General features: G+C 37.0%; 1 protein-coding gene across 1 annotated transcript; it reads left to right on the forward strand.

The window, feature by feature from the left end:
• On the forward strand, positions 1-27,670 carry mtmr9 (myotubularin related protein 9). The gene is made up of 11 exons (XM_067384862.1): positions 1-45; positions 480-685; positions 6,450-6,558; positions 6,674-6,799; positions 9,170-9,343; positions 9,420-9,637; positions 11,682-11,843; positions 14,194-14,335; positions 16,910-17,130; positions 18,182-18,333; positions 26,115-27,670. The coding sequence occupies exons 2-11, from the start codon at positions 504-506 to the stop codon at positions 26,276-26,278; spliced, it is 1,650 nt and encodes a 549-aa protein (XP_067240963.1). The 5' UTR covers positions 1-45; positions 480-503; the 3' UTR covers positions 26,279-27,670.

Genomic DNA, 27,670 nt, shown 5'->3' on the forward strand with positions numbered 1-27,670 from the left:
ATTAAATCCAACAAAGGAGTGGAAGACAAGGAAGTGGGGTGTCAGGTGAGAGGAATGCTGCTGTTATCGCTCTCATCTAATCTAAGTACATGTTTATAATGCACATTTTGTTCTTGACAAGTTGCGTTTGCGGTTTTCTGTCGAGTAAACAGTTTTCTGTCGAGCACCTCAAAGCTGCAAATCCCGCCTGTCATTATTTCAGCGTGATGACACAGCGAGTCGACAAATACATTGAATATGTTACAGTAATTGTTTATAAAGACATGTATATGTCTATATGTCTGTTGTTTTGGAGCCTGCAGCAGATGAAAAATCCACATTAATAACAACAACAAACCTCCTATCAACAGCACATAAGAAAATTAATGTATTAACTAAATACATGCTAATCACACAATAATAACAAACCTAAAAATGAGATTAAGACATAATGAATGTGTTTGTAATGAATTCCAGTGTTCCTGACATGTTTTGGACAGGGTTCTTGTGCCTCTCAGATCATCATGGAGTTTGCAGAGCTGATCAAAACCCCTCGTGTGGATGGGGTGGTCCTGCACAGGCCCTTCATGCCCACTGTGGAGGGGACTCTGTGTCTGACCGGACATCACATCATCCTGTCCTCTCGCCAGGATAACACTGAGGAGCTCTGGCTGCTTCACACCAACATCGACTCCATTGAGAAAAGGTAACTGACATACTGAAAGCTCGTGAAGTGCAATTTTTCAAAAGTTTGCAGTTAATAAAGTTTTCTTTTATTCAGCAAGGACGCATTAAATTGTTAAAAGTGACATTTATAATGTTACATAAGATTTATATTTCAAATAAATGCTGTTCTTTTGAACTTTGCATTAATCAAAGAATCCTTAAAACAAATATATTACACTTTAAGCCTGGTTTCACAGACAGGGCTTCGATTAAAGGTGCATTTTTGCAGTAAAATATCCAAAAACCACTAGGCCAGTGTTATATATTTTGTTCACTTGAGTACTTACAATATCTCAAATGTTTTCAACTATTTGTAAATCGTGAGAAAATTGCAATTTTAACCAAGGACGTGTGAGGAGTCGTCTGTCAATTGCGTCATACCCGCATTACCCTCGGTTTCCGATTTTATTTTGTAGAAACCATGAAAACACCATGTTTTAATACATGTTTTAATAGACAAGGGAACAGCTGTTTGATATATTTATAGACAGAAACTAATTATTGTTATATAGCTCAACGCGTTTAGTCTTATTGTTTAAATCTAATTTTCTTGATTTTTTTGCGCGTACCATGCTTTACCATGCCTCAGAGAAAAACACTATTGTGTGAAGTAGCTAACATAGCATAATCAAATGCAGCTTTATTTTTAATAACAGTAATACAGCATTTTCTCCAGTCGGGATCATTAATATGTACGCCCCCAATATTTGCATATGCCAGCCCGTGTTCAAGGCATTACACAAGGGCAGCCAGTATTAACGTTGGATCTGTGCACAGCTGAATCATCAGACTAGGTAAGCAAGCAAGAACAATAGTGAAAAATGGCAGATGGAGCAATAATAACTGACATGATCCATGATTACATGATATTTTTAGTGATGTTTGTAAATTGTCTTTCTAAATGTTTCGTTAGCATGTTGTTAATGTACTGTTAAATGTGGTTAAAGTTACCATCGTTTATTACTGTATTCACGGAAACAAGAGCTGTCGCTATTTTCATTTTTAAACACTTGCAGTCTGTGTAATGCATAAACACAACTTCATTCTTTATAAATCTCTCCAACAGTGTAGCATTAGCCGTTAGCCACGGAGCACAGCCTCAAACTCATTCAGAATCAAATGTAAACATCCAAATAAATAATATACTAACATGATAACTGATCACTGATAAGCCACGCAATATCGCGTTCATATCGCAGATGTCTCGCCTTCAATAATGAACGCAATATTGCGTGGCTTATCAGTGATCTACGGCTCTGTCTATTAAATGCCGCTCCATTTGAAAGCAGGTGATGGCGATTTAGCGGCAATCAGGGAACCGGTTTTACTGACGAAATGCGCGTGACAATCACATGCGATATATCGCCCAGCCCTAGATCCGACGCATGCATGCAGTTTGCATGACGAACTTCTTGTAAAGATCCATTTGAGGGTTATATTAGCTGTGTGAACTTTGTTTATGCACTGTTTTATAGTCGAGAGCTCGGGGGGGCAGGGAGCGTGAGGAATTAAAGGGGCCGCAGCCTGAATACACGCATATTTAATGATGCCCCAAAATAGGCAGATACAAAAATGAATTTAAAAAAATCTATGGGGTATTTTGAGCTGAAACTTTACAGACACATTCAGGGGACACCTTAGACTTATATTACATCTTGTGAAAGAATGTTCTAGGGCACCTTTAAAACAGCTCAAACATGTGTTTGACTAGACTGAAGCTTTGTCTGTGAAACCGGAGGGTATTATACTAAAAATATTAAGCAGCCAGGGTTGGGGAGTAACGAAAAACATGTAACGGTGTTATGTAATCAGGATACAAAAATCTGGTAATTGTAATTCATTACAGTTAATTAAAAAAAAAGTAATCAGATTAGTTTCATTTTGTAAAGTATGGGAATACTATCATGATTACAAATAATATTTTGATTTAATAACACTATATTGACAGTAGTGATGCACGGATCGCGGGTATATCCGTGGAGACTGTGAATAATCCGTGGGTCAAGTAATAAAAAATATAATTTCAATTAATTTCGGGTGAATGAGAATAATAAATCATTAATGTGTTGATTTTAATAAAGATATGGAATTCACATTTCATGGTAAAACGCAACGAACATGCGTCACTCCCTTTACTTTTTCGTTTTCAGCAACAATGTATATCTCTTCAGAGAAAATCAATTAAGGAAAACATATGCCTAGGGTGCCTCCTAGTGGTCATTATATGAAACAGTAAGGAAAAAATGCTTTCTAAAAATATATACAAGCTTAACGGGATAGTTCACCCAAAAATTTAAATTCTGTCATCATTTTTTCACCCTCAAGTTATTCCAAACTTTTATGAGTTTCTTTCTTCTGATGAACTTAAAAGAAGATATTTGGAAGAACGTTTGTAACCAGGCTGCTTTGGGGCACCATTGACTTCCATAGTATTTTTTTTTTCTACTATGGAAGTCAATGGTGCCCTAGAACTGTTCAGTTTCCCTTAATCTTCAAAATATCTTCCTTTTATGTTCATCAGAAGAAAGGAATATATACAAGTTTGGAACAACTTGAGGGTGAATAAATGATGACAGAATTTTCATTTTTGGGTGAACTATCCCTTTAACAGAAATTAGTTTGATAAGAATGTTTTGCAACATGATGGAAATATTAACAAGTTAAAGGCACAATATGTAAGATTTTTAGATTAAAATATCCAAAAACCACTAGAACAGTATTATTTTTTTTTTTACTTGTTCACTTACATTATCCCAGATGTTTCCAAGAATCCAGAGAAATAAGCAGTTTTAACCAGGACACGGACCATGTCAGTGCGTCGCCTATTAATGTAATCACACCCGCGTTACCTTCGATTTCCGGTTTTATTTTGTAGAAACCATGGAAATCCCAAAGACGCTTTAATATATTATGTATTTTATTAGACAGGTGAGCAACTGTTAGGATACGTTCATCGACAGAAAACGAATCATGTTATATAGCTCAACACAATAGGGCTGGGACAATACATCGATTTGCGATAAAAAGAATCTGGAGTGATTCTGATATTTTTCCGGTGTATCGCGATCCTCTCTCTATTCGATTCTGAGCTCAGTTTTTAACAACAGATGGCGCTACATGATTTAGAAAGACCTGTACTCTGCTTGCTTCCAGTTCCTTTACACACACCACTTAAATCTGAAATAATCATTCATAAAGTTCGAAAAGGTTGAAGCGAAATTAATCTTGTCATAAAAGCATTCTGAGCCGAGGTGCAAGTATATTTAACCACTTACATGACTCATCCGAACGCACGATCGCTGTCCAGCACTCTTCTTCGTGAGCATTCAGGGTTGCCAGGTTTTCATAACAAAACCCACCCAATTGCTCCTCAAAACTAGCCCAATCGCAAAGTCACGTTTTTGGTGGAGCTCCCCCAGTAAAATTTGCATTCCAGGGGCTAAATATCACATTATTTGGGGTCAATTCAACCTGTGGTCCAGGGGCAAGGTAGATGTTTTAGGTTGGGGGTGCTGTGCTCATAAAATGTGTCTCAACTCAGGGAAACAACATGCATATCTCTGAGGAAAAAAAAAAAAAAATAGCTGAGAACACTGCATAGCTCATACACCATGACATTTGACTGCACACGGGAAATACATTAGCCTAAGCATTTAACCAAAAAAATAGTATAAAACTTTTTTTTCAGTACATCCGAGATCCGAGAAGTTACGTCGCCTAGCTCTAGCCACAACTTACAGATCCCAGCATAAACGATGATACATTATAATATTTGTTATTAAAGTATCAACAACATTCAGAAACATAAAAGCAAGCATTGCTAGATTGGCTACATTATTCAACGCTGCAAAACACGTTATTGGAAATTCTGCCTATGCTTGAGCATTATTAAAGGTGCCCTCGAATGAAAAATTGAATTTATCTTGGCATAGTTGAATAACAAGAGTTCAGTACATCGAAATGACATACAGAGAGTCTCAAACTCCATTGTTTCCTCCTTCTTATATAAATCTCATTTGTTTAAAAGACCTCAGAAGAACAGGCGAATCCCAACATAACACCGACTGTTACGTAACAGTCGGGATCATTAATATGTACGCCCCAATATTTGCATATGCCAGCTCATGTTCAAGGCATTAGACAAGGGCAGCCAGTATTAACGTCTGGATCTGTGCACAGCTGAATCATCAGACTAGGTAAGCAAGCAAGAACAATAGCGAAAAATGGCAGATGGAGCAAAAATAACTGACATGATCCATGATATCATGATATTTTTAGTGATATTTGTAAATTGTCTTTCTAAATGTTTCGTTAGCATGTTGCTAATGTACTGTTAAATGTGGTTAAAGTTACCATCGTTTCTTACTGTATTCACGGAGACAAGAGCCGTCGATATTTTCATTATTAAACACTTGCAGTCTGTATAATTCATAAACACAACTTCATTCTTTATAAATCTCTCCAACAGTGTAGCATTAGCCGTTAGCCACGGAGCACAGCCTCAAATTCATTCAGAATCAAATGTAAACAATATAACAGTATACAATACTCACATAATCCGACGCATGTATGACGAACACTTTGTAAAGATTCATTTGAGGGTTATATTAGCTGTGTGAACTTTATGCACTGTTTAAGGCAAGCGCGAGCTCCGTGGGCGTGGAGCACGATAATTAAAGGGCCAGTAGCCCTGAATCAGTGCATAGTTAATGATGCCCCAAAATAGGCAGTTAAAAAAATGAATAAAAAAAAATCTATGGGGTATTTTGAGCTGAAACTTCACAGACACATTGAGGGGACACCTTAGACTTATATTACATCTTTTTTTAAAAAGTTCTAGGGCACCTTTAAATGATAAAAATGAAAAAATGTAACTGAACAAAAATTTGCTGGGGGGTGCACCTCCAGCACCCCCACTTCCCACGCCTATGCCGCAGACATGAAAAACAACCCACGGCAACAGTGTAAAAGTAGCCCAATTCTGTGGGAAAACCGAGGATTTGGCAAGTCTGTGAGCATTTCAGTGTGCTGTTAAAAACTAGCCTAGAGCGCCATCTGCTGTTAAAACGATTCGAGAGAGAAAATATCAGGATTGATCCAGATTCATTGTATTGCGAATCGAGAATCGATGTATTGTCCCAGCCCTGCAACACAGTAAGTCTTATTGTTTGAATCTCGTTTTCTTGATTTACCGTGAGTACCATGTTTTACCATGACTAATATCGATCTGCAACAAGTGTCTCATAGCAGCCGCCGAGCGAAGATTAGCACTATGACAACTTTCAACACTCAGATGTGTCTAATATGATAAACAGTGCTGCGTTACCCCACATACGCTTGACTGGAAGAAGCAGAAGCGCTCGTCTGTGGCATAACAAAAGTCCCGCTGATCTCGAGGCGTGTCTCATGCTCGTCTCTCATTAGCAATCGCTCCAGCGGCCTCGTTCTGCTCCCACAGCACTCGCCTGCTCTGCTTCATACTACAGTAACGTTAATAATCTCATCCATGAACGTGATTTCTGCCCGGATTCTTTCCACTGGCTGTGAGGTGAAGACTTTGAACCCACGCTCAAAATCGCCGTCATCAAGCTACACCTTTGTTTTGAATAGGCAACAATCTACATAGTGTGTCTTTAAATCGTAATACTATTTCACAGTATTACTGTTTTTAATCAAACAAACGCAGCCTTGGTGAGCTCTTTCAAAAACATGAAATATAAAACTTACTGATGTAATGTGCGCAGGTTTGTGGGATCCCTGGGAACTATTATTGTGAAGTGTAAAGACCTGCGGGTGATCCAGCTGGACATACCTGGCATGGAGGAGTGTCTTAATATTGCCAGCTCAATCGAGGTAAGACTGCATTAATACTCACTCATAAAACAGAATAATAATGCACAAATAATAACCTGAGCATCTCTATCAGTTTATGCTGTTGGTGTTCAGGTTCTGATCGTTCATCTTTCAGGCTCTGTCCACGCTGGACTCGGTGTCCCTGATGTACCCCTTCTTCTACCGTCCTCTGTTCGAGGTCATTGAGGATGGATGGCAGCTGTTCATGCCAGAGGAGGCTTTCAGAGATCTGGAGTCTATGGTATTGTTTTATCCCTGGAAGTCTTGACACTGAGGTCATCAGAGAAAATCCTGATGTGTTTTCTCAGTGTATCATTGTTCGTTTTTTCAGATTGTTCTCTATGGGAAGCCAGGGAACAAATACTCATGACTACATGTTATGACGTCCAATTTTAATATGAATACAGCTAGTATTTCACACACTACCATTCAAAAGTTTGAGGTCAGTAAGATATCTTAATGAATTGAATGAATGAATTTAAAGTTTGAATGTTTTGAAGGCAATAAAGTCTGTCAGAAAAACAGATAGGTAGACGGATAGATAGATAGATGGATAGATGAGGTGTTTTTGCATGTTTATAACATGTTTTAGCAAGTTGTTAGCATTATTTAACATATTGCTAACATGATTTAGCACAATACTAGCATAAGCATGTTTCTAGCATGATTAAGCACATTGCTAACATGTTTTAACATTTGTTGTTAACATGACCTAGCATTTATGCTAACATGATTTAGCATGTAACATGTTTTGATAACATGATTTAACATTGCTAGCTTGTCGTTAGAACGATTTAGAACCTTGTTCGGATAATTTAACATGTTGATAGCATGATTTAACACATTGCTAACATGTTTTAGCATGTTGCTAACATGATTTAGCATGTAACATGTTGTTAACATGATTTAACATCACTAGCTTATTGCTAGCACAATTAGAACGTTAGCATAATTTAACATGTTGATAGCATGATTTAGCACATTGCTAATATGTTGCTAACATAATTATCATGTTGCTAGTATGATTTACCATTTTTGGTAGTATGATTTACCATTTTGCTAGCTTGATTTAACATGTTGTTACCATGATTTAACATGATAACATGATTTAGCATTTAACACAATATTAATATGATTTAGCATTTTTTTTAGGATGTTGCTTCCATGATTTAACATGTAACATATTGTTAGCATGATTAGCATGTTATCATGATTAAGCATGTTGTTAACAATTTAAAATGTTGCTAGCTTGATTTTGCATGTTGCTAACATGATTTAGCACATTGCTAACATGTTGCTAGCTTGATGTAACACAATACTAGTATGATTTAACACATTGCTATCATCAGTTAGCATGTAACATATTGGTAACATGATTTAACATTGCTAGCTTATTGCTAGCACGATTAGAACATCAACATAATGTAACATGTTGATAACATTATTTAGCACATTACTAACATGTTGCTAGCAAAATTATCATGTTGCTAGAATTATTTAGCACGTCATGATTTAACATGTTGCTAGCATGATTTAACACATTGTTAGGATGTTGCTTGCATGGTTTAACATGTAACATGATTAAGCATTTTGCTAACATAATTTAAAATGTTGCTAGCTTGATTTAGCATGTTGCTAGCATTATTTAGCTGGTTGTTAACATGATTTAACATATTGCTTGCTTGATTTAACACAATGCTTGTATGCTTTAACATGTTGCTAGCATGCTTTAGCACATTGCTAGCATGTTTCTAGCACAAATTAACACATTACTAACATTTTTAGCACACATTGTTAACATGTCCTAGGCTATTTGCTAGGCTTTGCTAGTGATAGATAGATGTCGACAGCGGCAAGGAACCCAAAAACATTGTGAAACATTATTACAATTTAAAAGATAGTAAAGTGTAATTTATTCATTGCACTGCTGCAGCCATGATACGGCAGCAAAGTTCCTTGATTATTACGCCGGAATGAGAGTATAGTTCCTAGCCATATCAGCCTAGAAAATCACAACTTTTTATTTTCCGTTAGTACACGATGTAACTACAGAAGAGTCAAGTTTTAAATAGGAACAATATCAAAACTCTATGGTCATTTTTAAGCGCAATGCTAACGGTCTAATCAGATTCAATGAACTATGCTAAGCTATGCTAAAAGTGGTACCGCCAGAACCGGAGATCGGCTGAATGGATTCGAAAACGGTAAAACTCAACTGTTTAACTCAAGGGGAGTTGGAAAATTAGCCTATTTTCAAAAAAAGTGGAGTGTTCCTTTAAAGAGACACAAAATGCTTTTATTGTTCGAATTTCTTAACAAATTACACAAATTGAAAGTTGGGACTTTGTTTAATATCATAAGTAATCTGCTCTGTCTTATCTGTCGACGTGTTGTCAGTGTCCTCTTTGCTCCGCGATGTATTTTTCACTGTGTGTGGCGTGACAGAGCCATGACTTATCGGACAAAGCAACAATAACTAAGGGGGGCGGGTCTTTGCGAAGGGTCAGTTAGACTGAGTAACAGTACATTGCTGAAAGGTTTTTTGGTTATTTTCATTTAAAAATAAACTGTAAATTGTAAAGTTGACCAGAGTCCTGCGCTTCTCTCTCAGACAGATGAATGGAGACTGAGCGAGGTCAATAAAGACTTCAGCGTGTGCCCCTCGTACCCGTCCTTACTGACCGTGCCCAAAGACATCGATGATGACAGTCTCTGCAAAGCTGCTTCCTTCCGCCACGGCGGCCGTTTCCCTGTGCTCAGCTACTACCACAAGAAGAACGGCATGGTTAGAAAAACACCTTGAAGATGTTGTTTCCAAGCGTTGATCTGTTTAATTCAGACCCCGATCACACTGTCCACAGGTGATGATGCGAGCAGCGCAGCCTCTGACGGGAACCAACGGACGCCGCTGCAAAGAAGACGAGAAACTGATCAATGCCACGCTCTGCGCAGGGAAGCGCGGTTACATCATCGACACGCGGACGATCGCTGTAGCGCAGCAGGCTAAAGCTCGCGGCGGAGGGTTTGAACAGGAAGCCAACTACCCGCAGTGGAGGAGGATCCATAAAGCCATTGAGAGGTGTGTGTTCTCACAGAGCCAGACTATCTGCTTCACAAAGAGGGTCAATTCAATGATAAAAGATGAACATGACGGCACATGCTAGTGGATGAGTTGAATCAACTCCACAGCAACTACATCAATTTATCCACTAACCATTCAGAAACGTCTAAAAGTTGTAACTTCTTCCTGAGTCTCTCCATCAGTGTCGACTCCGGTTTGAACAATGTAAGGCTGAACACCGTTACTGACAATCCTCATTTTGGCTGCGTGAGATTCTCCAGCTTTGTTGTTGTTGAGCTGTTAAAGCTCCGCCCTCTTCTGGAAAGGGGGCCGGGAGCAGCAGCTCATTTGCATTTAAAGGGACACACACAAAAATGATGTGTTTTTGCTCACACCCAAATAGGAGCAAATTTGACAAGCTATAATAAATTATCTGTGGGGGATTTTGAGCTGAAACTTCACAGACACATTCTGGAGACACCAGAGACTTATATTACATCTTGTAGAAGGGGCATTATAGATCCCCTTTTAAAGCATGTTAATCTATTCCTTTACACCAAATAATCAAAACGGTGCACTTTTAAAATGGCATCATATGACCCCTTTAGACAAAAACTTTATCTTTCAAAAAATGTTTTGGCACACATTTTTAAAGTCATCATGAAATTAAAATTCATCATTTTTACAACTATTTTGCAAATATCAAGTCAAGTCACCTTTATATTTATAGAACTTTATACAATAGAGATTGTTTCAAAGCAGCTTTACAGTGATAACAGAAAAATGATGCAGTTCAGCTGAACTCAGTTCAGTGTGATTCAGTTCTGTTGTAAAGATCATCAGCTATTAAATTAGTACATACATTAATTTCTCACCCTCATGTCGTTCCACACCTGTTCCACAATCTGATGGCTCAGTGAGGCCTGCATTGACAGCAAGATAATTAACATTTTCAATGCCCAGAAAGCTACTAAAGACATATTTAAAACAGTTCATGTGACTACAGTGGTTTAACCTTAATGTTATGACGTGACACAAATACTTTTTGTGCGCCAAAAAAGACAAAATAACAACTTTATTCAACAATATCTAGTGATGGGTGATTTCAAAACACTGAATCATGAAGCTTTACGAATCTTTTGTTTTGAATCAGTGGTTCGGAGCGCGTATCAAACTGCCAAAGTCACGCCCCCCCAGTGGTGAACCATTAAAATTTTTAAACACTTATGACATAACAAAGCGTCTTTTTACTGAAATCACATGACTTTGGCAGTTTGATAAACGCTCTGAACCACTGATTTGAAACACAAGATTCGTAAAGCTTCGAAGCTTCATGATTCAGTGTTTTGAAATCGTCCATCACTAGATATTGTTGAATAAAGTCGTTATTTTGTTTTTTGGCGCACACGAGGTATCCTTGTCGCTTCATAACATTAAGGTTGAACCACTGTAGTCACATGAAATGTTTTAACGATGTCTTTTGTACCTTTCTGAAAGTGTTAATTACCTTGCTGTCAATGCAGGCCTCACTGAACAAACGAATTTCATCAAAAATATCTTAATTTGTGTTCTGAAGATAAACGAAGGACTTACGGGTGTGGAACAACATGACGGTGAGTAATTAATGACTGAATTTTCATTTTTGGGTGAACTAACCCTTTAATTATTTAATCTATAAGCAGTTCTGCAGAAAACAGTGACGTCATTGTCCAGCTCAGTTCAGTTCTCATTCAACAGCATCAGTACAGTCAGAGCAATAATGTCTGCTGTACATGGATGAATTGTTCACAATAAGATCTGTATTTTTTATTTTTTTTGTAATTGATGGTTTATTATATAATCAAAAACATAATCTCCTATTTTTAAATCCAGTGGCCATTTCTGAAGCGCTCAGCTTGGTTTCCAGGCAAACTGAAGTCAGCCAGTCAGATTAGACTTTGCCAAACCAAGGAAGTACTTTTAAAGGTTGTGATCAATATTAATCAGGCAATCAATGAACAAACACAGCTGCATAAGTGAGTTCTTTAACTGGGACTATAATCTGACAGCTGTTCTCCCACAGGTCTAATGTTCTGCAGGAGAGTCTGATAAAGCTGGTGGAGGCGTGCAATGATCAGTCACACAGCATGGACCGCTGGCTCAGTAAACTCGAAGCCTCCAACTGGCAGAGTCATGTGAAGGAGATCCTCACCACGGCCTGCCTAGCTGCACAGTGCATCGACAGGTACATCTGTGGATACGTCTGTCTCTCAAACGCACACAGACAGATCTGCTTACTGTGCAGCTGTGTTAATTACTGTTTTACTTCTATTCTAAGTTAATTACAAAAGCTGCTGTCGCCCTGTTTCTCACCAAAGCTCGTTGTGGTGATAATTACTGCTGTTGTCATGCTGTAATCATCATTATGTTGATACCACCCTGGTACTACTGTTTTAAACGCAGCTTTTGGCATGCAGTTCATTATCAGGTTTGTAGCACTATGTGTGCTAAATACTCTCAAACTGGTATTAAAGGATTAGTTCAGTTCAGAATTAAAATTTCCTGAAATTCACTCACCCCCATGTCATCCAAGATGTTCATGTCTTTCTTTCTTCAGTCGAAAAGAAATGTCCAGTTTTCAGGAAAACATTCCAGGATTTTTCTCCATATAGTGGACTTCACTGGGGTTCAACAGGTTGAAGGTCCAAATTACAGTTTCAGTGCAGCTTCAAAGAGCTTTAAACGATACCAGACGAGGAATAAGAGTCTTATCTAGAGAAACAATCGGTAATTTTCTAAAAAAATAAAATAAAATAAACTTTTTAGCCACAAATGCTCGTCTTGCACTGTTCCACGCATTATGTAATCATGTTGGAAAGGTCACGCGTGACTAGGGCTGGGTATCGTTCAAAAATTTTCGATACCGAGACGATACGATACCTTGACTTCGATACCGATACCTAAACGATACCTTTTTCGATACCAATTTTATAAAATCTGTTTAAACAAGATTACATAACCTAAAAAAAAATCTTTGGTTTTATATTTTAACTTTGTTGACTTTTTTCAGACTCAAAGACACATCTCCTGAGCCACTGCGGGGAATAAAAAAAGCACAAATTAACAAAATTTACCCAACACAATAAATCAGTGCAAAGTTTTAATAAAGTTTAGTTTTCCAGTGCAAAAATTCAGTATGTGAGGCTCTTTTTAAATCACTCAGCAATTGTTCTTCTTCAAAAAATTAATTATTATTAACAAGATCAAAGCGGTAAGTGACGCAAGTTCGTTGCGTCTTACCGTGAAATAAGAGTTCTGTTAAAATGAACACATTAATGATTCATCTCTCATCCACCCGCAATTAATTTGAATGTTATTTTTTTTAATAACTTGGCCCGACCCGCAGATTATCCGCAGTATCAGGAGGACGCTGATACCCCTTTTTCAGCAGAATTGTTGCGTTCTGGAACCAGAGGCAGAGCCTTGGCTAGTGCAGGCGAACGAGCCTGTCACGAACCGGTCGCGTGTTTCCATAGAATTGAGCGAAGAACGCTGATGTAAAGCTGCTGTGTGTTGTACCTGTCCATAACTAGACTACAAAAACATTGCGCGTTCCGCTGTTTCTGCAGGCAGTGCGACACTTTTGTTTTAACAGTATCTGTAGTGAACCGGCTGGTCACATAAACAGCCGTTTCTCACCCGTCCATTCGGAGATAAACGGAAAACGAAACCGTTGATTCAATCGCCCTCTCGCACATAGGGTCTCTCTCGCGCGTATAGTTTTATATAGTTAGATATAAATAATAATGTAGCGCAACGTTACTTGCTCCTCAACGAGACAGCGAAAGCATTTCTCCGCCCCTCTACTCGGCTCCATTCTGAGGTACCGAAATTTGGTACCGAATGACAAGACACTTTTCGATACTCGGTTGTATCGAGGCAGTTCGATCGGTACCTAAAAAGTATCGAGTTCGGTACCCAGCCCTACGCGTGACGTAGGCGGAAGTACTGATCCAGTGTTTACAAAGACTAAGTCAAACACCCTTTACAAAAAAAGGTAAAACAACGATGTCAGGCGATTTTGATGTTGGAGGAGAAAATGAGATAGAGTTTTTCGCCCTACCGTGGTACTTCCACCTACGTCACATGTGACCTTTCCAACATGATTTCGTCATGCATGGAGCATCACAGAGCAGTGCAAGATGAGCATTTGTGGTGAAAAAGTATATAATTTTTATTTATTTTTTTATAAAATGAGCGATGGTTTCTCTAGATAAGACTCTTACTCCTCGTCTGGGATCATGTAGAGCTCTTTGAAGCTGCACTGAAACTGACATTTGGACCTTCAACCCGTTGAACCCCAGTGAAGTCCACTATATGGAGAAAAATCCTGGAATGTTTTCCTCAAAATCCTTAATTTCTTTAACTGAAGAAAGAAAGACTTAAACATATTGGATGACATGAGGTTGAGTACATTATCAGGAAATTTGAATTCTGAAGTGAACTAATGCTTTAACATCTCCAAAAAATCACCACTAAAATGTTTTCTTTTTCGCATAGGTTATTTTCATAATGTGTAATGTGGTGTTTTGTAGGGAGGGGGCGTCAGTTCTGGTTCATGGTACGGAGGGCACTGACTCAACACTGCAGGTGACGTCTCTCGCCCAGATCATCCTCGACCCGGCATGCAGAACCATCCGTGGCTTTGAGGCGCTGATTGAGCGAGAGTGGTTACAGGTGAGAGAGGTTACCAGGAAGACTCTTTTGCTCAGATTTGCCTGATTTATTTCAATCTGCTGCCTAGTTCCTCAGCAGTCGGCCATCTCTAAGGCTGTCCCACTGTCAAAATCATTCCATCTTTCTTTATAGAAATTCCCAGAATGCACTTGAAAGAACAGGGCTGCAACAACTAATTGATCAAATAGATTATTTTCGATAATAATCGACAACAAATTTGATTTTCAATTACGTCTGCGCACTGTGCTTGTGTGGTGTCACGTCACTTTACAGTAGAGAATAACATATTTCTATAAACAAAACGCATTTGGAAAATAGCGGAGGACACAGTGAGCTGCTGTGGGAAAGGAACATGTTCCAAGTTGTCAGAAACATGTGAATGATTTATATTTATAAGCGCTTCAAACAAAAGCATAAGCGATTATCGCGACTTGCCCTGTTGCATTTTGACCGATACGTGTGCGGTTTAATGCCTCTGACATGTTTTCCTAGGCGCATAACTTAATTTTCATGGTTATATCCTTATCTGTAAATGTTAGAAAGTCCCAAGAGTATTTCCATTTAGCATATTCTGACAACAAGCGTCTTGTTAAACTTCACAGAGTTCAATGAATGAGTGCCGGTGGGCACATTTTTAACATTTTTTACTTTTATTTATTATAATTTCGGTAACACTTCAGTATGAGGAACAATTATTGCTTTTAACTAAATGCTTATAAGCTGCATATTGGGTGTTTATTAGTACTTATTAAGCACATATTAATGACTTATTCTGCATGACCTTATTCTACATCCCATAATCCTACCCAATACCTAAACTTAACAACTACTATGTTAATATGTGTTCTCTATACTAAAGTGTTACCATAATTTTTAATTCATTTTAAATTCTACTTTAAAATAGTAAGCAATCAGTTGTTTTTAGGTTTAGAATGTAATGTCTATTTTAACCCTTTTTTGCTTATAATGTACAGAAACTGTATAGATACATTCACTATATTTGTTTCAATAGGCTTTATATTACACATTGTTTGGTGGACAGCATTGAGCAGGATGTGGAATAACATTGTTTAAAATAATGGATTAAAATTTAAATTTGAATGTATAATCATTTTAAGACTTTTCACCCAATTATTTGACAGATTAATCGGTTATCAAAATAATCGATAGTTGTAGCCTTATAAAATAATAAACTACTAAAAAAAATTAATAATAATCTAAAAATCAAAACTCTATTCATGAGCTGAAAAAAATAAATAAATAAATTCTTCCCTTGCCATCACTAAATAATTTTCCAAATTATAACATTGTTTATTATGAAATGCTCTTAAAGGGTTAGTTCACCCAAAATGAAAATAATGTCATTAATTACTCATCCTCATGTCGTTCCACACCCGTAAGACCTTCATTCATCTTCAGAACACAAATTAAGATATTTTTGATGAAATCCGATGGCTCAGTGAGGCCTGCATAGGGAGCAATGGACACTTCCACTCTCAAGATCCATTAATGTACTAACAACATATTTAAATCAGTTCATGTGAGTACAGTGGTTCAATATTAATATTATAAAGCCACGAGAATATTTTTGGTGCGCCAAAAAAACAAAATAACGACTTATTTAGTTATGGCCGATTTCAAAACACTGCTTCAGGAAGCATCGGAGCACAAATTAATCAGTGTATCAAATCATGATTCTGATCACGTGTCAAACTGCCAACGGCTGAAATCACTCCGAACATCAGATTCGACACAAAAGATTCATTTATGCTCCGAAGCTTCCTGAAGCAGTGTTTTGAAATCGGCCATCACTATATAAGTCGTTATTTCGGGGGGGGTTTTGGCACACCAAAAATATTCTCATCACTTTATAATATTAATATTGAACCACTGTACTCACATGAACTGATTTAAATATGTTTTTAGTACATTAATGGATCTTGAGAGAGGAAATGTCATTGCTCCCTATGCAGGCCTCACTGAGCCATCGGATTTCATCAAAAATATCTTAATTTGTGTTCTGAAGATTAACAAAGGTCTTATAGGTGTGGAACGGCATGAGGGTGAGTAATAAATGACAGAATTTTCATTTCTGGGTGAACTAACCCTTTAACATGCTGATTAATAGTGTTAAATGTATGGGAAAAAACAAAACATCTAAAGGCGCCACAATTTCAAAACTGTTTTAGTTATGACATCTTAAAATAATTGTATTTGCCTCATTCTCATGTTTTAGCAAATCTATTAGCAAATCTGCTACTGTTGTTAAAATAACCGCATAATCTGCAGCTCTTAATGCAGCGCTTCACGTCTTTAACAGGAGAGAAAAGCAACACGTACGGAGCAGAAAAGGATTGAATGAAGTGCGTTTGGCTTTAGATGAAAATATTAGAGGATGTAGCACTGAAAGATCATTACCATAAATGACCCTGTGCACTTGAGGTGTGAACCGCTCTGTTGTTTTGACTCACTTTAAACTGTAGAAATGATAAAATAGTGCAATTATGTCCTGTGCTGCGGATGGAACCAAGTCGGGGTCCATAACCTGAATAACCTATGACCCTTTACCTCCAGGCCGGTCACCCATTCCAGCAGCGCTGTGCTCAGTCTGCGTACTCAAACGGGAAGCCCCGAAGTGAAGCGCCCGTGTTCCTGCTCTTCCTGGACTGTGTGTGGCAGATCCTGCGGCAGTTCCCCTGCTCCTTCCAGTTCAGTGAGAACTTCCTGATCATGCTCTTTGAGCACGCCTATGCCTCACAGTTCGGCACTTTCCTTGGAAACAGAGTGGCTGAAAGGTTAGTATTCACCTCCATTTACAGAATCTCACATACTGTCTCATTTCCTCTATCACATCACGTACAGCCTTCTCGTAAAAACAGTTTGTACAATCCTTGATACATCATCCTTAATTTCTAACTAGCCAACTCAGGCCCTGTCCCGAACGCCACACTCTTTTTATCATTCTGAAGTTATAACCAAACAGCCTGTGCGGTCAGTGTGGATTCGTCGGAGGTGGCATTCAGGATAGGGCTGTATTTTTGCACTTGACAATTACATGTAACACATTTAAGTTGGCAGGTTGTAATTCTATCCGTATGGAAAGACACATTCAGGAGCAGAGGTCATGACCCCCTCCGTCAACACTCCTACGTCAGCAGAGGTCAACTTGTAGCTGGCCGTGACCCTTTTGTGTTTGTTCCTTATTCTGAGCAGGATGTTTTAGTAAAAGTGTTGTGCAAAGTTTTTCCACTTATTGCTCAAATGTGCATCACATTTCAAAATGTCAGTTACTGACAATGGATGGTGTGAAGTGTGTGAGATGTCTTAAATCTGACCTTTAGACTTCAGAGGACTGCTTTCATTGTGGTTTAACATTTAACATCGAACACACTTTAAATAAAGCTGCTTTTTTGGCATCTGTGGTTCCACAAAGATTTAACATCTATGGAACCGTTCCATTCCACAAAAGATTCTTTAGATTCTAAAGTGATTCTAAAGATTCTAAAGTGTTCTTTACACTAAGAACGATGGTTCTTTTCACTGAAAGGTTCTTTGGGGAACTGAAAATGCTGCTTATGTTGCATTGCTGCAAAAAAAAAAAAAATTAAGAGTGTCGCTTGTGATATGAATACTGACTATTTGTTCTGTAAGACTCAGTAGCTCAAAATGTTTCTGAATGTTATGGTTAAGCTTGAAGAGCAGAATTGGTGAAAGGCTTTTTGTTTGCTTATAGTGAGATAACGGATGGCAATGGCTGGATGTGTCTGGCTCCTCGTAACATAAACTTTACTGTAAAGTTTGGGTGTAAATGTAAACTAAGTACTTAGTTTCTGTGTAATATTTCAGGGTGAAGCTGCAGCTGTCTCAGAAAACTGTGTCTCTGTGGTCGTGGGTGAACCGTCCTCAGGAGCTGGAGCGATTCCTGAACCCACTGTATGAACCCAATAACCTGGTCATCTGGCCGTCTGTGGCACCTCAGAGCCTGCTGCTGTGGGAGGGTGAGTGCCACAAAATCTTTCTCTCTCTATATATATATATATATATGTATATATATATATATATAATAAATAAATAAATATAATGTGTGTCTGTTTGTTTGTGTGTGTGTGTGTGTGTGTGTGTGTGTGTGTGTGTGTGTGGGAGAGAGAGAGAATTTCAGCCACCTTAGTTTAAGAATGTAAAGCTGTGAACATAATATCATGAGTCATGACAGTGATATTAAACAGTATGTGTTTACCCATTTAACCTGTAGGTGGCAGTCATGTGTTGTTTGGTATTTACACTTGCAAATTGCTTAACCTCCTAAGACTCATGGGGGGGGGGGACTTTTTTTTTTTTTGAATTAAGTATTTTTTCATTGCATTGAAATGAAAAAGTCATTACATTGTTTAGCATAAACAAATGGATTTTTTTTTTTTGAAAATTATATATTTTTTCATATGTTATGCTATATCCTGTGTAGTGGACACCAGGACTCGGTAGTTTAAAAAATAAAATGTCATCAAGTGACATGGATAGGCAAAAAACAATGGAATTTTTAAAATCAAATTTAGTTTTCAGGATCTTTTTTTTTTTAACTAAACTTTGTTTAAAGATGATTGTCAACTATGTTATGAAAGATATAATGGAATGAATTGATATAAGTTTACTTTATGCAATATGTGTGCAAAATGGACATACATGGTAGTGATGTACTGATATGAACATTTTGGCCTATACCGATAACCGATAATTCTTTATATTTGCAAGCCGATTACCGATATATTGGCTAATAAATCTAAATCCAAATTTTTATAAAATTTGAGAGCCTGATTACAAAAACAAAAGTTTCACCATTAAAAGCCATGTCCCAGGCACACAATTACGGTGTTCTCATTATAATATTATGTAGCTTATATGACAGACTTGCGCTGCACATGTTGAACTTCACTGTGTTTTCCTTTTTGAAGTGATTTCAATCATATTTCAAGCAATTCAAAGCCATCATGGTGGACAGTGCGTATCTGAAGTGTCTCAGCTGATGGAAATAATCCATTATTTATCGGCTTTAATATATCAGCCAAATATTTGTATCATAACACTCAAAATTAACATATATCGGCCGATACTAATATGGTAGCTGATATATCTTGCATCCTTAATACATGGGTTTTCCCATTCAATACAATGTATATATGTGACCCTGGACCACAAAACCAGTCATATGTCGCACGGGTATATTTGTAGCAATACCCAACAATATATTGTATGGGTCAAAATTATTGATTTTTCTTTTATGCCAAAAATCATTAGGATATTAAGCAAAGATCATGTTCTATGAAGATATTTAGTAAATTTCCTACTGTAAATATATCAAACATTTATCTTTGTGAGTGGCCAAAGACTATAGAATAAAACAAGACGTGTCACTCGTATTGTTTTGAATGGGAGAAAGTGTAACGTGCAATATGGCGGAATAAGTCCTGCCTTCTAAATAAGAGCCAATCGCCGACTGGGAAAGTCATCGCTACAGCGGCCGTTAGAATCACCGGTTTCTATAGAAACAGTCAGACGCGCGCCTCCGAAGAGACACGCATTTAGGTCTGCGCATGCGCATTAGCTTGATCCAGCCTGAAAAATAGTTTTTTGTCATGATTCGAGCGTTTAGAAACTAAATTTATGAGCCGGTTGTTGTTTGATTTCATTGGTGATTTCAAATATGAAATTTAATCGTAAGGTTGGCGAACAGTTTCGGAGAATTTGATGTTTCCCCATTCAAAGAGATTGCATGATGCCCAGGATGTCCGAGATTCGTTTCAAAGATGGCCGCCGAGTGAAATGACTTGTCTTAAAGGAACTTTGGACTGGCTTAGGACTTCATTTTGACAACTTTATAGGCAATTTTCTCAATATTTAGATTTTTTTTTGCACCCTCATATTCCAGATTTTCAAATAGTTGTATCTCGGACAAATATTGTCCTTTCCTAACAAACCATACATCAATGGAAAGATTTATTCAGAAATCTGAGTGACCCTTTATTGTGGTCCAGTGTCACATATAGCCTGTATCTAATTTGCATGTTAATGTGTTCTTGGAGCAACAAAAGAAGTGTAATAATAGGAGTAATAGTTGGCAACATTTTAAAAATATCATCTAATATTTCATAGGAATACTGATATGTAATTTCTTTCCTTATTCACTTGTTGTCTCCCAGAATGCCTGATAAATATGCTGTAAAGTCTCTTCTGTGGACATGTATGAAATCAATGCCCTGTTGATTTTTTTTTTTAACAAACAATTTGAAAATTAATCCAATTTAAATTATAATTATAAAATATTATCATATTTCTATGAGCGTGCTCAATTTGATCACTAAATTAATGTCAGTCATTTTAAAGACTAAGGAGTTGTTGTCCTGGAGAAACCTCCAAACATTTAGCATCTCTGAAAAGCCCTGACTTAAAACTGTGACATGTATAGTGCCAGAGAAATTCACTAAAATATAATGTTCACTGCAGAGGAAAGTGGGTCCCAGGAGGTTAAAAACGTGTGGACTGTGAGATCAGCGTGTGTTTTGAAATGACCGCAACAGTACGTCACCATTCTTCCATGACATGCTGTAGATGAACCTATAGATATCTTGTGCATTAGTGACGCTTCAAAAACGTTTAACAAAATTTTCCTGGTGTAATGAAAATAAAAGCCGTCTAGCCACTAAAACTATGAACTATATGCTATTAAAAAAAAGTAAATAATTTAAATAAAATTTAAATGTAAATAATATTAATTAATTAAAATGTATTATTTAAATGATTTATATTTCATAAAGTTATTTTTTGTGTTTAGTGTGTTAAGGCAAAAATGGTAGTTTTCTAGGCACAGATTAGACAAAGATAAAATGAACTCAATTTCCCAGTTAATTTTATTTTGAATTGAATGATCCATTTAGCGCTTTTGAAAACTCATTAAAGAAGCAACTTCAACAATGCTTGTTTTAAACCTTTCAGAGGATGCGTATTAACGCCACGTGGAAGTGTGACAATGACTCAACCCGATGACCTCTGTGCCATTCTTTTTTTTTTTTTTTTTTAGTCCTCACCTCTGGAACCTGTCGTGCCTCTTTTTTAAAGGTGCAGTGAAAGGGACTCTTTCAGGAAAAGCAGCCAAGCTCACACGGAGTTTAATGCTGTGGGGGTTCACTTTCAGTCACATGAGCAGTTCTCAAACAACTCGCAGATATGTTTAGACCTTACATATACACTACCAGTCAAACATTTGGAGACACCTACTCATTCTTTGTTAATAGTATTTTCCACACTTTAGAATAATGGTCATGAAGTTTTTCACCAAAATAGCTAGTTTAAACAATCTATTTGTAATCTAAGCAGTAGTTGAAAGTATTGGGGACAGTGTGCCCAAAGAATTTATGCTTCAAGGTACTTTGAGAAACATTTATCTAATGTTAATTTCACAGTTGGGTGGGTATTGACCAGTGCGCTCTGCTGCTGACATACTATCAGCTGTACGTGTGCTCAGAAACATGGGTGTGGTGACAAACATTCCAGTCATACTGTATGTTTAAGGTTTCCTTATGTATAGCCTTTAGATACGGCATGGCTTTGTAAAAAGTTAATTTACATGTCAGAAGAAGTGTGCTTAATTGTTAAAATCTTATATATAACTAAAAACCTACAGATATACTTAGGTCCTACTTAGGTGGATCAAAAAGCAGTTTTGCTTGTAAAAGAATAGTACATTATTTCCTTAACCCTTAAATGAATGACTGTTTCGCCAATCATTCTTACATATTCGGGTCGTTATCGACCCGGATCAATATCTAACATGGAAGGATCTCTACCTGTCGTGATGATATAAAACTCCTCTGATATTAGAGTAACAATTACAGAAGAATAAAATAAATCTTATTTTGTTACCTTTTGGAGCTTGAAAGGGCTCAGTTTGAGCAGATGTTTTATGCCATCATCACTGTCCTCGTCAGAGCTCATTTCCCAGTAAATTCAGCAAATAATGGGCTAGTTTTATGTTTGAGGTCACGAATATGAGTCTATTCTCATATTCTCAAAACTATATAATTTTCAAAATCTTTAAAATCAATATTTTGATCGCTAACAGCTTCACCAGATCCATCCAGTAACAGTTAGTCATATTTGATTGCGTTCAGTACTTGCTCTGCAGTAAATCGCTGAGCCATTTCATGGTTTTCTTATTATTTCGTTTTCTGTCTGAAAGAGTCGTCACTTGAGCATTGTGTATCAGACATTGCCACCTTGTGGAATAAAGGTGAATTGCACGTATTCCGTCATCTAAGATTAAATTATTGTTGTGCAGAAAAAATATACTTACACTGATACACACCTCGGGTCGTTTGCGACCCTATACAATTTTTACAAAAAATGAATACAAAAATAGGCATTATTTTATAATTTTATGATTTTTTTTCTTATATTCTTTATATTGAATTGATTGAGGAATACCAAGAAGGTTGATGTCTAACTTTAAAAAATGAACGAGGAGGAGGGTAGTGAATGATGTCCCGGGTCACTAAAGACCCGAGGCATGCATTTAAGGGTTAATGGTACTCTTTTTGAAAGAATGCTAGAGTTTACTTCCTTTTCAAAAGGGTAAAGAAAAAATGTTTTCAAAATGTCATGTAAATGCTTTAGTCTGACTGAAATTGTTCTCATTCTCATAGACTAACAGACCTATATAATGTGATTGCAGCTTGCCCTCGTCCAGCATGTGTATGTATGTTAATCTACAATATGCCTCTGTGTTATGCGCTTGATCAAGACAGGAGTATGAATTATGCAATGTGTATTTAATCCTTCAAATATTTGATTATGCAGATGAAGACTGCTCAACTATGCAAAAAAAAAAAAAAAAAAAAACCCACTGTAGCTTGATTATAACTGCACATGTAAACATACGCTGAGACATTAGGTTCAATGCTTAATGCCATAGTTTACATGTATTTCAGCTTGTGACATTTTCTCCAAGATATTATATTTAAAGTGTAATTTCACTGTGTTGTTACAATGTCAGATTGTAAGAGTGGGTTTATCACTGAAAATTGTATCGTACTAAAGGGTTGGGCTGATAGATGATCTCAGTGTTTCACTGTAGACATCGTCTGATGCCAATTTGGTAGACATCGCCCAACCATATTACTATGTCTACTCTTTAAACAGCATTATGGGGGAAAAATATGGAACACCATGGCAGCAGCAGTGTTTTGTTCCCTGTTCCTTTAAAGGGATATTTCTCCCAAAAATGAAAATGCTGTCATTAATTACTCACCCTCATGTCGTTCCAAACCAGTAAGACCTTTGAAACACAACTGAAGATATTTTAAATTAAATTTGAATGATTTCTGTCCCTCCATAAACTGCTACGCAATTACAAGAGAATGTAAAACTAATCCAGATGAATTGAGCAGTTTAGTCAAAATTTTCTGAAGAGACTCGATTGATTGAATTTAGGCTTTTATTCACATGTAAACATTGATCAGCGAACATGCTATTATGCTTTTTTCCTGTTTTTTTGTTTTTGTTTTTTATTATACATGTAAGCAAGTTATTTGTGTTAGGCTATATAAAAGAACAAAGAAGCAAATTACAAAAACAACAGTAAATTAAAAATAATCTTTTTTCAGATACACTAGGTTTATTCAACATATAGCCTACATTTATTTAACATCTTTTGTTGTTTGTTTAACATTAATGATGGACAGGCCTATTTAATTTGGCTGCTGAATGCATGGACGTAACTGACGCATATCCAGTTATTACCCACCTGTTTACGTCCACTTAAGCCATAACCGACTGTATTCACGCGAGATACTCCACACGATGGACACATCTATGTGCACGTGTATTTGACTATTCAGGCGCGAGGAGAACTGATCGCGCGCGACAGAGAGAGAGAGCGCTTCTGTTGTGTGTCATTGAGCGCAATTCCGCCTGTCCCTCCTTCACTATCTGCACGTAAATAACGAATTGTGTGATTGGAATTAGAGCAATAATATAATGTAATTAGAGCAATGTTATTAAAGCATAAATTGGTTTAATATAACTGTATATTCCCTTCACATATTTGTTTTTTAAAATTAATTTTATTTTAGCAACCAGATATCACTTATTAGACTCAATAATACACCTCTTTGCGGATGTCTGCTTGCATGAGTAATATAAATAACACTTTAATTTTTGAAAACATAAACATAACGCTGGTATCAAATTCACTAACCTGTCGCTCTTTAAATTCTTTGTACAAATCGGGATGTTTGACGGCAAGATGCTTTGCCAAGTTAGATGCTCCCTTCGCTTGCGTTATTTTGTAACATATTTTGCAGACGGGCTTTGTGGTGTCCGTGGGCTTGCCCTGACTGTCGGCAATGTAAGCAAAATAATGCTATATTTTGCTTTGTGCATCTGCTTTCTCAACAATTTGTGGACGGTCTGCAAAAGCACCTGTATATGCAACCACACCTCTCGTTTCGTCACCATTAAAGCCGTTGTGCAGTTGAGAGGAATAAATCACTCAATTTGCCTTAGAAGCAGCGCGCTGCACGCACACTGCCCCCTGCTGTCGCACATTAGGAAATACAGCTGGCACACAAAGTACCGGTACTAATAAAATTAAGAACCGTACCGTTTTTAAAAGCAGGGTATCGCGATACCTTTCTAGTACCGGTATATCGTGCAACACTAATGTGAAGCATTGATTCTCAATACTGTGTGTGGTCACCTGATGATCCACGACTGTTTTTGTGTTTTGTGATGGTTGTTCATGAGTCTCTTGTTTGTCCTGAGCAGTTAAACTGAGCTCTGTTCTTCAGAAAAATCCTCCAGCTCCTGCAGATTCATCAGTTTTCAAGCATTTTTGCATATTTGAACCCTTTCCAGCAGTGACTGAATGATTTTGAGATTCATCTTTTCACACTGAGGACGACTGAGGGACTCAAACTCAACTATTAAAAAAGGTTCAAACATTCACTGATGCTCCAGAAGGAAACACGATGCATTAAGAGTCGGGGGGTGAAAACTTTTGAATTCAAATATCAAGGTAAATTGTACTTAATGTTTCTTCCGGGAAACATGCAAGTATCTTCTGTTGATTCTGAAGGGCAGTACTAAATGAAAAACAATGATATTTAAACAAAATAAGAAAAAATGTGACATCTTCATCCTGTTTAAAAGTTTTCACTTAATGCATTGTGTTTCCTTCTGGAGCATCAGTGAATGTTTGAACCTTTTTTAATAGTTGAGTTTGAGTCCCTCAGTTGTCCTCAGTGTGAAAACACAGATCTCAAAATCATTCAGCCACTGCTGGAAAGGGTTCAAATATGTAAAAATGCTGGAAAACTGAAGAATCTGCAGGAGCTGGAGGATTTTTCTGAAGATCAGAGCTCAGTTTAACTGCTCAGGACAAACAAGAGACTCATGAACAACCATCACAAAACACACAAACAGTCGTGGATCATCAGGTAACCACACACAGTATTGAGAATCAATGGTACACATACTTATGAATGGGGTTATTTTAATAAATTCAGCTATTGTTTTGTCTTGTGAACTAAACGCAAACATCTTTTATGTAAAATATCTTACTCAGGACAGTACTAAACAAAAAATAACATGCATTTTTTATTGTCCCTCTTATAGTTCTCATTTTCACAGATTCTGCAAGGGGTTCACATACTTTTTCATGCCACTGTATCAGGCACATTGTGACTAAATTTACTTTCAATATTCCCATCATGTCTTGTTTTATCTGCAGGGATATTCCTTCGCTGGAATCGCTCCACAAAGTGTTTGGATGAGGCCTATCAGGAGATGGTCCATATTATAGAATACAACAAGGAGCTGCAGAACAAAGTGAACAGTCTGCGGAGACAGCTGGCCCAGCTCGAGACGGAGGACAGCCCGCTGCAGACACCGTAGGACATCAGCAGAATGAAATGAGTCCCACACACATGTATCTACACTCCTCTCTCTTTCCTTATGATTCCACTGCTCAACTTTATGCACATTAACATATTTCATTGGTCTCCAGTGGATTCTACTCTATGGCCACTAGATCTGTTGCTTAACCACTGTAGTTTTCTTCCTCAAACACTATGCCACACTCGTCCTTATTATTCCTTATTCAATGTAAACACTTTGAATTGATTAGCTAGTTATATATATGCATATATATATATATATATATATATGCAGTTCACTAGATATTGTAAATTGGGTGCTGTGGTTTACATGTTCTCAAAGAAAAGGGACTGCTAATGTGCCATTTTTCATTTTTTGTCATGTGTCACAAAGTGCAATAGACAATACAGCTATAAAACAGCTGTTTTGAAAGGGAATGAATTAGAGACTGACTATGAGATGCTCTAAATATAATCTCAATATAACACCGATGGTTTACATAGCCTTCCATAACTCTGGCCACATGAATATGAGACTGCCAAAAGTGGCACTATTTGCTTTACAAATCTTCTGTGCACGGGTAATATTTGTATAGAGTAATAATATTTAGTATTTTGCTTAAAAAGACAAATTTGTTTTCTATATATTGTGAATCAAAATAGTGTCATAAATCTCCATCTACAACCTTTAGAACTCTTTGTTACATAAAGTCTTTTTTTTTTCTTTTGTGAAGATGAAGATCTTTATTAGGCTACACAAAGCCGTTGTTTAGGAACATCTAAAAATAAAGCCCACTGGGATTATTACAATTTCCGTTCTGAAAAAAAAAGCATTTCATTTTCCTCCAGTTCTCCATGAATGACATGATTGTGTTCTTCTGAAGGCGTTTACTGCAAAACTATCATTTCACATCTCAGTAAATCAAGATATACATTCATTGTGCCATTAAGGTTTTTAAAACCATTTGTTTCATAAATAAGTGAATATTTAAATCTACTGTCACATCTCTCGTAGCATATAAAGGTCATTTTAATATTCCAGTGGGTTCTTATCTTAAACTAAAACACATTCAGAAATGATGCAGTCTATTTTAAGGAAGGTTTTGACTGGGTATACACAGTCAAGTCGTTATTGTTTTGGGTTTTTTATACATGTGCACAAGTTAATCATTTTTTATTAATTCATTCTGGCACTTCAGTAGCATCAACTGACATGCATCATTAAGATTTGTGTAATTGTCTTATGTACATTGTCATGCCTTGCTTTGCAAAATGTAATATTGATCAAATGTTTAACTGAAGTATGCTATGTTCTGTGGGCATTAAAAGATGTTTAATGTACAGCCTTCATATTTAAACTGACATCTGTAAGAGTCAGTTACAAAACAATAAATGGTAATAAAATATGAAT

Source organism: Chanodichthys erythropterus, chromosome 4, assembly GCF_024489055.1.
Source record: "Chanodichthys erythropterus isolate Z2021 chromosome 4, ASM2448905v1, whole genome shotgun sequence".
In the NCBI taxonomy this organism is placed as follows: domain Eukaryota; kingdom Metazoa; phylum Chordata; class Actinopteri; order Cypriniformes; family Xenocyprididae; genus Chanodichthys; species Chanodichthys erythropterus.

Bases quoted from the DNA above. Each gene is read 5' to 3' on its own strand.
- mtmr9 (XM_067384862.1), top strand. From the start codon at position 504: ATGGAGTTTGCAGAGCTGATCAAAACCCCTCGTGTGGATGGGGTGGTC. The intron at 11,844-14,193 runs GTACATCTGTGG...GGTGTTTTGTAG, and splicing joins GCTGCACAGTGCATCGACAG to GGAGGGGGCGTCAGTTCTGG. The intron at 17,131-18,181 runs GTTAGTATTCAC...GTAATATTTCAG, and splicing joins GGAAACAGAGTGGCTGAAAG to GGTGAAGCTGCAGCTGTCTC.